The sequence below is a fragment of the Miscanthus floridulus genome, chromosome 16 (genome assembly GCF_019320115.1).
Source record: "Miscanthus floridulus cultivar M001 chromosome 16, ASM1932011v1, whole genome shotgun sequence".
NCBI classification, from domain to species: domain Eukaryota; kingdom Viridiplantae; phylum Streptophyta; class Magnoliopsida; order Poales; family Poaceae; genus Miscanthus; species Miscanthus floridulus.
The window spans coordinates 50,543,367-50,556,293 of record NC_089595.1 but is presented as its reverse complement, the minus strand read 5'-3'; the positions used below and the strand labels follow the sequence as shown (position 1 = coordinate 50,556,293).

The 12,927-nt window shown below is 45.2% G+C and overlaps 1 protein-coding gene and 1 non-coding gene across 2 annotated transcripts; one reads left to right on the top strand and one right to left on the bottom strand.

The window, feature by feature from the left end:
* Positions 1-998: 998 nt before the first annotated feature.
* On the top strand, positions 999-2,054 carry LOC136513859 (ethylene-responsive transcription factor ERF071-like). The gene is made up of 2 exons (XM_066507836.1): positions 999-1,204; positions 1,392-2,054. The coding sequence occupies exons 1-2, from the start codon at positions 1,111-1,113 to the stop codon at positions 1,895-1,897; spliced, it is 600 nt and encodes a 199-aa protein (XP_066363933.1). The 5' UTR covers positions 999-1,110; the 3' UTR covers positions 1,898-2,054.
* Positions 2,055-12,545: 10,491 nt separating this feature from the next.
* LOC136514605 (small nucleolar RNA R71) lies at positions 12,546-12,654 on the bottom strand. Its single transcript, XR_010773759.1, has one exon. It is a non-coding gene; the product is annotated as a small nucleolar RNA R71 (small nucleolar RNA).
* Between the last annotated feature and the right edge of the window lie 273 nt (positions 12,655-12,927).

The following is a 12,927-nucleotide window of genomic DNA, read 5'->3' as shown; positions in this document are numbered from 1 at the left end:
CTGCCTTGCAAGTTGCTACTACAACGCCGCGTGTCTCCTCCCGCTCGGCCGGGTATGTACACGAGTACTGCAACAGCTAATCATGGCCAGATGCGGCGTATAGCGACAGTAATCACATCTATGGATTGGAGTGCTAGCTGAAAGATAAAGTTGCTGATATTACAATATCCTGTGAAGAAAGCTCGGTGATATGATCCGACCCGGGGTCGCCAAAGCAAGATCGCGTCTCGTCGTCGGCACACCCGGCGCAGCCTCGGCGATCCGGTGGTCGGGCCCGTCACAGCCCATCGTTTGGGCGCCCGGAAACCAGTGGCGGATCGGGGCCGGGGGGACAGGGACGGGAGACCGTCGGCACCAACACCGAAGACCAAAAACCCTTTGGGTTGGGGTCCTTTTCAGCGTGAGACCCGTTTCAACGCGTCGTCACCACCGCGACGGAGACATGTGTCACGCTCCCGCGCCGGGCCGTGCGGCCACGGCGCCACGCCGCCCCTGGCGCCGCGCCACTTGGACTTGCCGCCCTCGGCTGGCGGTTTGCCTCGCGATCCGCGCGCGCCGCGCAAGTCCCGTATACCACCGGCCGGGCGCGGCTTTTCTGACGAAGGCGTTTTTTTCCTCTTTTCATCACATCAAATCTTTAAACACATACATAAAATATTAAATATAGATAAAAAATTAATTACACAGTTTGATTGTAAATTACGAGACGAATCTTTTAAGCTTAGTTAAACCATAATTAGATAATAATTATCAAATACAAACAAAAATACTACAATACTAAATACTGATTTCTAGCCTCAATCTAAACGAAACAGAAAACAAAGTCTGTGTAGCTCCAGTGCCGTCACGTCACACATGTCCGTCTGCTGTGGTAGCAGTCTAGTCATCCGTCCCCAAGCAAGGACTACCACTGTGCAGCGCACTGCCCTCGAGGCAAAGACTTTGGTGGACCATGGTGTGGCTATATAGGGAGGGTTTTTGGCCTTTGGTGGGAGCCCCCGGCCCCAAACCAAAACCAGGAAACCACGCTACACCAGCAATTTCGCCGTCGCTGCGTCCTGTCTACTCTCCTCACCAGTGGGTCGCAAGGTTTGCTGCTAGCGCTCGACAATGTGTGGCGGAGCCATCATCGCCGACTTCGTCCCCGCCGACGCCCGTCGCCCGGCAACCGACGACACCATCTCCGCCTCCCTCCTCTCCTCCGGTACGTTGTATATATACCTACCAATAACTGGCCTTCTGCGCGTGCGGGCATGCTACAATAGAAATAGCGTAGACGAAAGGCCATTCCATTTTTGCAGCTTGGTAACCTACGCTGACTTACTGAGTATGCATGCCATGGTTACGTACAGCCATTAGCTAACGACGCTGCCGGTAACGTGTTCTGTCAGGCGAGGACCATCTGGAGCTGCCGGCCAGGCTGCCGGCGCCGGGGCGCAAAACGGCGTACCGCGGGATCCGGCGCCGTCCCTGGGGCCGCTGGGCGGCGGAGATCCGCGACCCGCGGAAGGGCGCCCGCGTCTGGCTCGGCACCTACGCCACCCCGGAGGACGCCGCACGCGCCTACGACGCTGCGGCGCGTGAGATCCGCGGGCCCAAGGCCAAGCTCAACTTCCCGCCCGCCGTGGGCGCTGGCGGCGGCGGCGGCGCGCGCGAGCCGGCGGCCAAGAGGCGCCGGAAGTCCGCCGCTGCGGCGGCCGAGGAGAGCTCGGGCTCGTCTCCGGCGGCGACGACCGTCGTGGCGGGCGGCGGCGGCGGAGGAGGACGAGAAAAGGAGACGCTGCGTGACTGCATGTCCGGGCTGGAGGCCTTCCTGGGGCTGCAGGAGGAAGCCGAAGCGGCCGACGAGGGTGGCGACGTGGAGGCGTGGGACGCCGTGGACCTCATGTTCGCGTAGGCCGTAGTAGCCAGGGGCGCTCAGCGCGCGCGTGCCGTCGCTGTGAACGGCCGCCGCGGCCGGGCCGCAGCTGCACGCCGCCTGCAGCCGGCACGTGCTGTTTTGTATCCAGTAATATTATGTTTCTTCAAGCAGTAAAGCTAATTTCGAGCCTTGCTGGGTGGTGTTAAGCTATTACTAGTACTGATATGCATGTAGGCGGTGTTCGTTTCGGCTTTGTCGAGTCTCGCGTATAAGCTTAGCAGGTTTAAATGATAAGTCACCATCCGGAGCTTAAGCTGTCTGAATAAGCTGGGCTGGATGGAGCTTATGCCGTCGGAATAAGCTGGATGTTTTGTTGTTCTGATTATTTCGGGTAGATTATCTGTCCTTGATGTAAATTGACTTATGTTATTTGAATATGCTGTCTGAATAAGCTTGATGTAAATTGACTTATGTTATTTGAATATGCTGTCTGAATAAGCTGGGTATTTAGCTGTTCTCATTATTTTAAGTAGATTATCTGTCCTAGATGTAAATTAACCTATGTTACGCAATGATCTGAAGACAATGGTGGGAATATTTATAAAGTTTGAGATAGCAATATGGTTCTATTAAGTTGCAATGTACCATAATAGTGGAAAATAACATTCATTTGGATAATGTAATTACTACAAAGGTCCTGTTCGCTTCTCTTATAATCTGTTTTTTGGTTTGTTTTTTCAGCCGGAACAGTATTTTTCTCTCACAACAAATCAGTCGAAACAGTGTTTTGGTTTATTTTTTCAGCGAAACGAACAAGGCCAAAATACTCAAGTTTCTAACAATGAATCACCCAACCAACCCAACCAACGCATTAGCAATATCATCATGAAAAACACCCATATTCATATCATTCGCCGAACCACTACCATCAATCGAAGGAACTTACCCAACCCCACTCCTGTCTTCCACATAGGTTTCAAAGTATTCATCATATATGACATTGTCTCTAATGAAATTATGAAGAGCCATGCAAGCAACGATAATCTTTGATTGCTTCTCAATTGGATAGCTAGGTAACTGTAAGAGAGTGCGCCACTTCATCTTAAGAACTCCAAATGACCGCTCAATCACATTTCGGAGGGATGCATGAGCATAGTTGAATATCTCCTTCGATCCCACTGCATGATGACCATGTTGCCATTCAGGCACATGATATCTTTGTCCCTTGTAAGGTGCTAGATATCCTTTTCTATTAGGATACCTAGAATTAACAAGGTAATACTTGCCTTCAAGTGGATGTGGAAATTTATTCATGTAGGTGACTAAAGTATCCAAAAATACCCGAGTGTCATGAGCAGATCTAGCCCAACCCGTGACAACAAATGTGAACCGCATATCGAAGTCACAAACTACCATGACATTTTGTGAAGCATAACCATGTCGTCCATTGTATTTTGCTTGTTCACTTTTTGGTACAGTTACAGGTATGTGTGTACCACCAATGACGCCTATGCAATCGTTGAAATGAGGCCAGAACCTAGCTTGCTGCAGTTTTGGATGAACTGTACCAAAGTGTAGATTCTTAGATCTTATGATGTCAATAGACAGTCTACAAATTAAGTCAAGTACCTCACTAAACTTTCTACTGACAGTTTCTAATGAATGACCAAACCTATTTGCGACTTGTCTAAATGATTGAGGTGCACCACATGTCCACAGAAACATGTCTAAGACTTCCTTGGTACAAATATCACTAGTTAATCTCAAGCCATAATTCTGAACCAAAGTCCGATGGAGGTGATGGAACACTGACCTTATCATTCTAAACATGTTGTAGCACTGGACTCTATCATTTAGTTGGATTTCAACCCACTGTATCCCTGTCATGACTGGTACATGCGGAACCGCCTCCTTGTTCTTTGCAACACTGCTAGTTAAGCCCATCAATTCCAATGCAATATATGCAACCATGAAATCATTATTAGTACCCGATTCATCCTGAATTGCATCTTCATCACTGGAGATGCTCATCTTGATTTTAGCACCTAAAATAGGTACACATTATGAAGCATGAGCAAAGGAACAGAGGGAGCATATACACAAAAAATTATTTGCACAAGCAAAATCATAACATAAATCATCAAATAATGTGCCCATTACATAAAACATCAAATAATGTCTAGAAGTGAATAATTAATTTTACTACATAACAACACTAATTTTTTCGGTCCTCCTATGCCCGCCTTAGCCAATTAAGCCTCCCATTCGGTGTCTTCAAAGTAATGAACACATCACGATTTTCCTTTTTCTTAAGAAGTTGGGTGGCATAGTAGTGTTCATCACTCCCTTCTTCAACACCATCATTAATGACTTGCTCCAACATAGCCCCAATATCATCTCTAACATGATCAACCGCATGAGAAGTTGCTGAATTTTTACTACTTTGGGGCTTCTTCTCATATGTGTCGACCAACCTCTTCATAAGTTGATCTCTATATGTCTTCTTTTTCTTTCCTGAGGGGGAACCTTGAGCTGGACTTTTGTTAGCATTTGGTGTGACATGTAGTGAACCTCTCCCTTCAACTCTCTCACTATCACCATCACCATGACCAGCCTCATGCTCCTCACCCTCTCCATCATCATGACCACTTCCAGGAACATAGGATGTCTCATTAGTCACACTAATAGCATCAAACATTATCTGCATCATGTCCTTGTGCTCAAGAACTATAGATTTGAAATTTATACATCCAGGCATAGCCTGAAACATTAAATGATAACAATTAGAGGATGACATGCCGATGAGTACTAAAATACAAAAGATGACATCTCAACTACTCACCGCATTTTGTTCTGCCCACCATTCATCACTAGCAGAAATACATCCGGTCATAGGATCCCTTCCCAGCCCAGTGGCTCTCATGTTCAAGGTTTTCCACTATGCATATTTCTTCTTTAGTACATCCCATCTGTTCTTTATTTGCTCTTTGTCATATGGCCTCTTTGTTCGATCAAAGAACTTCACCAAATTAGCATAACCCACACTATTCAAGCAATTGTGTGGCCTGTTATGGGCAAACACTTCTTCTATGCATATTTCATTGTAAACTTTGGTGACAAAAGGATCCCATTTTGCTTGAGGCTTGGCTACTTTTTCCATCTCTAAAGTGCAACAAATCTGAATTTCTAGCAGCAATACAATGCACTGAGGAGTTCTACCAACTACACTACTGCCTGCATTGAGCTATGAGCTAACAAAAATGACATCTAAGGTGGGAAGCCGATGGTCATGTCCTCACCTTTGCAGGAGAGCCAACGGTGTAGAGGTGAGGGGAGCCAGCGGTGGCGAGCCGGTGTCCTGGGGCTGCAGGTCCTGAGTAGATCTGCCTGACTGCCTGGGGCTGCTACCGGCCTCCTCCTGGGGCTACAGCTGGAGGCCTAGGGCTATAGCCGGCCTGGGGCTACAGGTGGGGAGTTGATCCGGTCGGTCACCTAGGGCTGTAGGTGTGGGAGCGGAGGGGAGGGGAGGGGAGCCGACGATGGAGAGTAGATCCAGCCGGCCACCGATTGATCTAGCCAATGGAAGGCGACGGTCGATCTAGAGGGGGCCCCTACGCTACTTGCCGTTGAGGGGAGGGGAGCGGGGAGGGACCGCTGACTGTCGGTCGGGAGGGAGCCCTGTGCAGGCTGTCAGTCCAGACGGAGGGGATGAGGGAGGTGACAGCGGGGAGGAGAGCTGGCGCTAGATCTGGCCAGAGGGGATGAAGGAGGGAGGCGGGGAGGGAAGCCGGTGTCATGAGAGCGCACAAGTTGGGCGGGTGGGGTCATGAGGGAGGGGCAGGGAGAGGAAAAGCGCTCACGATTTCCAAATCGCACCCCTTCGGGCACTTTTCCAATCGTCGTTGCGGGAAGGAAAGCAAACATGGACGCCGCGTTTGCGATGGATGCCGTCGTGAGCCATTTGGCGGGCGTATCCGGCTTCTCCCGTTGTGAACGTGCGTATGAGCGCAAACAAATAGGGCCGTAGTACCAACATAGGTTTATCTAGCTTGTTGATAAAAATAATGTAACTAGAGTGATTAGGAGCTCCCGACTTTCTGCTAATTGCCCCATGGGCAATAGCCTATTCTAGTAGAACATGTTACATGCAACATGTATCAGATGCTAATTGCACTACTGTATCGGAATCTAATTCGGATGATTCTGGCGAAACTCCCGTGACTTGCTGACTGTTGTGTTTGATGAATTCAAATCTTTCGCGCGTTCTGGCAAAGAAGTGCGTGTTTGGTATGATGGCCCGATGGCTCGACTACACCTCCAACTGCAACACGCATGTTGTTGGTACGTTTGGGCCGTCTCTCGGCTTGGCTCCCATGGTGCTTTTCCTCTCTCTCGGCCTGGCTTCAGGGTTTGGGCCGTCTCTCTACCTAGCTCTCGTGGTGCTTTTCCTCTCTCTCGGCCTAGCTTCAGGAAAACAACTCCCCTCTTTGTTTTTTCTAGGGCTTGGCTACGCGTTGCTCCTCGTGGGCGATTTAGGGGGGGTAGGGGGGTGGCTCGCGCGGGAACGGTATAAACGGACCCTTCGGCGCTACTCTCCCTTACTTCTTCTCGCTTGCTTCTCCACCCACACCCATGAGAGACCGGTGGTGGTGCTGTGTTGTGGTGTCCAGCAAGGCTACTCTTCTTCCCCGATGGCTTCCTCTTCGTTCCCCCGCACCGGATCTGCTCCAACGTGGTGCCTCACCATCCTCTTTGCTAGGACTCTAGGAGGCGAGCGTCTTCTTTCTTCGTCTTCCTCGATTCGGGTGGTGTGGACCGGATCTGCATCCTCTTCATCTAGATCTGCTTCCACTCGATCGCCTCAGCTTCTTCTCTATTGTGTGCTCCTCATTTCCTCCCACGATCACCGCTAGGTCAAATTGATCCCAATCCCTGTATTCTTTGATTTGGTAGATCTAGGGTTAGAGTTTACTTGTTCATCTTGCTGGTTTATGGGAGTACATGCTATTGTTCGATTTAGGGTTTCACTTGCTTCCTGCCTTTGTTGCTTTTGTCAGTACTTGTTAAGGTTGGATTTTTGGTTTATATTGCTCTGTGGCTATGCTATCAATGGTCGATGATGATGTCCAATGCACTAGGAGGCATGTTCAAGCATGTAGCCGTGCTTGCTATCCCTTTTTAACTGCTTACACACTCATGTTGAGGCTAGCCAAGGTCTTATGAACTAAGTTATGTCTTGATTGTTCATGCATGTAGATGGATCTGGCCCAAAACCATGAACTGATGGCCAGTCAAGCAGTTGCCATGGTATTTGTTATGCTATCTTTTGTTGTTAGTAGGCTTAGGAGGTCTAGGCCTGAACTAGACACACTGTTGTATCATCTTAGGAGTGATGCTGAGCAGCATAGGAAGCAGACCCTGCAAGCCATTTACAACTCCACAGATGCAGTGTTTGTCCATGTTAAGGATGACTAGAGCTCCTTTTTATGCTTTGTGTAACCTATTTAGAAATTGGGGCCTAGTTCCTGATAATGTTGGGTGCACAGTTGAGGAGCAGGTAGCTATGTTCCTTCATGTAGTTGGACACAACCAAAGATTTAGAGTGGTTCACCAATCCTTTAGGAGGTCAATTGAGACTGTCCATAGGCACTTTCACCAGGTTTTGTATGCTGTTGGTGAGCTTAGAAGTGAAATGATTAAGTGTCCTACACTTGGCATACATCCAAAGATCCTTGAAAGCCATAGATGGAACCCTTAAATGCAGCTAATGGTCACTTTAACTGTTAAGCCAAAACTCAATGTAGGTGTCAACCAATGCACTTATCCCACTTACACCTTTTTTAGGACTGTATTCATGCTATTGATGGCACCCATGTGACACATGCAGCATGCTTTTAGGGGTAGGAAATCAAACCCCACACAAAATGTGATGGTTGTTGTGGACTTTGACCTCAAGTTCACATATGTATTGGATAGCTAGGAGGGCTCAGCACATGATGCCCTCATCCTTGCTGATGCCATTGAAAGAAATGATGGGTTCATTGTGCCTCAAGGTAACTGAAACCAACTGTCCACTACACGTATGTCCTTACCATGTCATAGACATCACTAAGAGCATCTTTGGTACACTTATAGGTAAATTCTACCTTGTAGATGTAGGATATGCATGCCGCAGTGGCTTTCTCCCTCCCTACAGGGGGTGAGGTACCATATGTCTGAGTATGGTAGTTGAAACCACCCAACCAATGCAAGGGAATTATTCAACCTAAGACACTCCTCACTTAGGGTCACAGTTGAGAGGGATTTTGGGGCTTTGAAGAACATGTTTCATATTTTAGACAACAAGCCATTCCACCCTTACAAAGCATAGGTCAAGCTTGTGCTAGCCTGTTGCATCTTCACAACTGGATTCTAGGCTTTGACATGGACCAAGTAGTGCCATTTGAGGACTAGTTGCCACCAAACTAGCCTGATTCTCGGCCTGTCCATGAACTGCTGTCTCAAGACTCCAATGTCATGTCCACTAGGAGGGATGCCATCTGTAATACAATGTGGGAGGGTAGGGGTACATCTAGGACCTAATTCATGCATGTTCTTTATTGGTATATATTAACATATATAGAATAATCCGCAAGCACATAGATACCGATATAGCACTTCACCGAAAAGTATTCTAGAATATTGAATTTAAGAAAACATGTGTGAGAATAACTAAGACTAACTTACCTCGGAGTAGCAACAATACTTAAGATAATAGGAGTATAAAGGAGATCACTAAAGTCTTCTAGTTCTAACTTTGGTATGGGGATATTACTAAGGAGAAACACATGCAGAGTATGTTTTCCTAGTAATAAAGTCATGCTCAGCCTACAGACGAGAGATGGTCTACAAAGGACTCAATGAGGCTATAAGAGTCACCCTCACGATCTACCACCGATCCAGAATATAGGGTATATCCACAAGTAACTGAGTTTAATCACCATGCCTACACTACGAATACTACTTTAACCCAAGAGCTATAAGGATTAAAGTACTCAAAAAGAGTCGCAAACCTAAAGAACAATATAAATAAGAAGCTTACTTAAATTAGAAGTTGATTACCAAAGAAATCTCAGAAGCAAGCTCAAGAAGAACTTGCTTTCGCTAGGGTACAAGCCGTAAAGAGAGCACTGATAGGCCAGCACTTCCTCTAAACTCTTCCCTCACACTCTATCTCTCTATTTCTAATACAAGACTAGATCCTATCTTGGAGGACTAATCTTCTCTTGATTGCTAGCTCTTATCCTGGTGGAGATATGAATTAGGGTTTTTGCATTTCAGAACTTAGGACTATTGCCTTCAGGAGGGGGTGTAGGGAGGTATATATAGGGGGACACATCAATTCTGGACCCTCGGATCAAACCAACTTAAAACAATGGCATATATGTGATCTTTGAGGTGGTGTAGAACCGACGTAGCAAGAAGGGATTGACAGGAGGGGCCCATAGGTCGGCCACCCTGACAGTGGGGCCGACTAGCCCCACATGTCATGGACACATGGCCTGCTTTGGTGGTTTGCCTTCTGTAGTCTTCTAGAGTCTTCCCATGTCAGTACCATTGCGGATAAACGTGGTTTCCTTTGACGAATAAGTCCTTGACCTACTGAATGCATAGATTCATTAAAACTCATAGAATTTGTCAATTTAAACCCCTAAGTCTATGTTGGTGATCTATTTTAGTTATTTATGCAAGGTATATTGATGGTTTATGATTGTCATTAACTACCGTCAATAAACTCCCCTACACTTAGTCTTTTACTGGTCCTCGATAAAAGGATGGATTACTTAAGACATAACCTTAGGACAAGACATCAACATAAAACTATTCCCAGTCATGCATGTATTGCAGGATTAAAAGTGTCTACCATGAAACTTTGGGCAGTTGAAGAATGGAACACCTTGAAATAGATCACCATCTTCCTTCAGTCAAGTCAATTGGAGAAACATTTTAAGATTTTTGAAAACAAAACATAATTTACCTTCTCCTTTTGTGGTATTCTCAAATCACTCATAGTATGTGGTATTTTTGGATCCTCACCAAGGCATGGATAACTTTTGCCTTCTTTTTACCTACTTCAAAAAGTTTATGTGGAGATCAGGTAGGAAGGAATATGAAAACATACTTGCATTGCATATATTATAAAGTCAAAACAAAGATCTAAGGAGAAAAATGTCATACTCTTAGATCAAGATGTGCATGTGCGTGGATGAATATATATAGTGGCTAACCTAATTCTACTATGCTCCTTGAAACATATCTCTCTTATTTGAAACTTGAAATACTTGCTAGAGAACATGGGCTATCTTCTCATTATTTCAGGCGAGCATCTAAGTACCTATTGTTTTAGATATCTCACACACTTATCCATTCTTTTTCAACTTCTCTTTCTTTTCTTTTACTTACTTTTGCATAGCTATTGACGGTAGTTAACAACCATTATAAACCATCAATATAACATGTATAAGGGTATAAATATAATAACCAATGAAGGTTTAGGGGTTTAAACTAATAAATTCCACAAGTTTTGGTGAATCTTTATTTTCTGTAGGGTTTATTCAAAACACCGTCAAGGTGGACCTACATGTCAGATTTAATTGCACTTATCCATAGCGAAACGGACACCAGAAGGTTCCAGAAGACTCGAGAGGACTCCACACCGAAGTAGAGGGCGAGAGGCTACCAAGTGGGGCCGCCCAGCCCCACCTACAGGCCGCTCGGCCCCTAGGGCCCACTATTAGCCTCCGTGTTGCAATGTTGGTTCTCCATAGCCTCCTAGGTTCCATCTACACCATCCTTTAAGTCGGTTTGATCCAAGTGCTCACGTTGGACGCTCTGGCCTATATATATCAGCCCTTGCCCCCCTGACGCAGATAAGTCATTTGAGAAGATAGAAAACCTAATCATCCTTAGAGCTCCACCATATTCTAGGGCACAACTAGTTAGGCTAGGTCTAGAGGGAGGCAAGCAGGCTTCGCTTGGATTCCCAATCTTGTCAAGAGCGTGGTTTGGTATAATCTTTGTACCCCCTCTCTATTGTTTCTCCATTACTTTTATTTGCTAGTTACAATTATTATGACAATATTAGTATTCATCTTATTCATGTTCTTTGTTATAATGTTTATTGTCTACTTTGGTTATATGCTTAGTATAGCTAGTTTATCATTATATCCATGCATAAGTTCGTATAGCACTCGCTCCGCTATGCACGGGGTGAGTGGTCAACATTGTGTAAGCGTGGTGCTTATATATTGTTTACCTGTGGGTACACCCTATATTCTGGGTCATGTGGTAGATCGCGGATCTGACACTCCCATTGAATCCTTTGTAGTCCACTCCCTGAATATAGATGCATGTAGGGTCTAGTTACGAAGGAAGGGCAAGCTCTGTTCTTAATCTTCCTTAGTAATATCCCTTATGTGTAGATATGAGGACGATCTTAGCAATGACTACTAGGTATAATTGCACTAATCAACGTATGCTTTGACTTGTAATTAAGAATAACTTAGGAATTATTCCTCTAATATTCTACCTGACCATGCTAATGCCATAGAAAGAAGTACTCTGAGTGATTTATCATTATTAATACTTATTATATATCTTATGACTTATCCCTATATGAGTAGAACATTGGTTATGGTTTATTTCTCCTCCAATAGTATAAGTTATCAATACATGTCCTTGCTAGACCTTCCCTATGGTAAAAATATAAATAATGATACCTAGAATACTCTCGGCTAAAGTGCTACAATGGTATATTATCTGTGTGCTTGCAGATCCTTTTTAATCATATATTTATATATTCTTTATAGTCACATAAAATGATAAAGAACTACTTAGTATTATTCTAGTAGTAATGCTGTGTAGAACCAACAAGCATCTCTGGCATCATTACTAGGGATAACAACCTAGTAAAGTAATGTTAGGAGATATAGGTTTATAATAGGTGGCTACTTAAAATAAGTGATGCATTAATAAATACCAACAAGCATTTTTGGCGCCGTTGCCGGGGAAGGTAGCTAGGCATAGGAAGTATTGATAAACTTATACTTATTGATGTGATTGAAGATAACCATTGACCTCTGCTCAAACAGGCTTACCCTTGTTTTGTCTACTTGTGTATCTTATGCAGGGTAATGTATGACTGGTTTTGACCTTCCAACAAACTATGTTGAAGATCCAGAAGTTTTAATCAGGAGAACTAGAGCTAAACTCAAGAAAGTTCTAGTTTTAAAGTCAGAAGACAACCATATAGGGCAAAGCTTAACACCTAAATTTGAAGCCATGGCTGACAATACTCTTTGTGAATTCTCTACTCCAACTATGGCCAACATCCGTACTGGATCAACAGTCAATGTTGGAGATAATAGATTCGAGCTCAAGCCAGCTCTCATCAACATGGTGCAAGCAAACTAGTTTTGTGGGAAGGCACATGAAGATGTGAGTGCACATCTCCAACACTTCCTAAAGATTTGTAGCACTTTCACCATGAAAAGAGTAACCCAAGATGCCATATTACTTCGTCTCTTCCCATTCTCACTCTTGGGGAAGGCCAAGCAATGGTTCTACGCCAACAAGGATAGAAATACTACATGGGATAACTACTCCACTGCTTTTCTAGCAAAGTTCTTTCCCATAGGCAAGACCAATGCTCTGTGTGGGAGAATTTTAAGCTTTCAGCAACAACATGATGAATCTGTCCCTGAGGCAAGGGAATGCTTTCAAGTTTACATTGCGGAATGTCCTCATCATGGGATGGAGAATTGGCTACTCATGTAGACTTTCTACCATGGGTTGACCAATAGTACCCGTGAGACTATGGATGCTACTACTAGAGATGCATTCCTGTCACTCACCATACCAGCTGCAATAGCTCTTGTGGAGAAGATGGCCTCCAATCAAGGTTGGAATTAAGAATGTGTTCAAACCCACAAGAGAGGTGGAGGTATGCATCAACTGAAGGAGGTAGACATGCTATATGCCAAGATGGACATGCTGATAAAGAAGCTTGAAGATCGAGCCACTGAGAT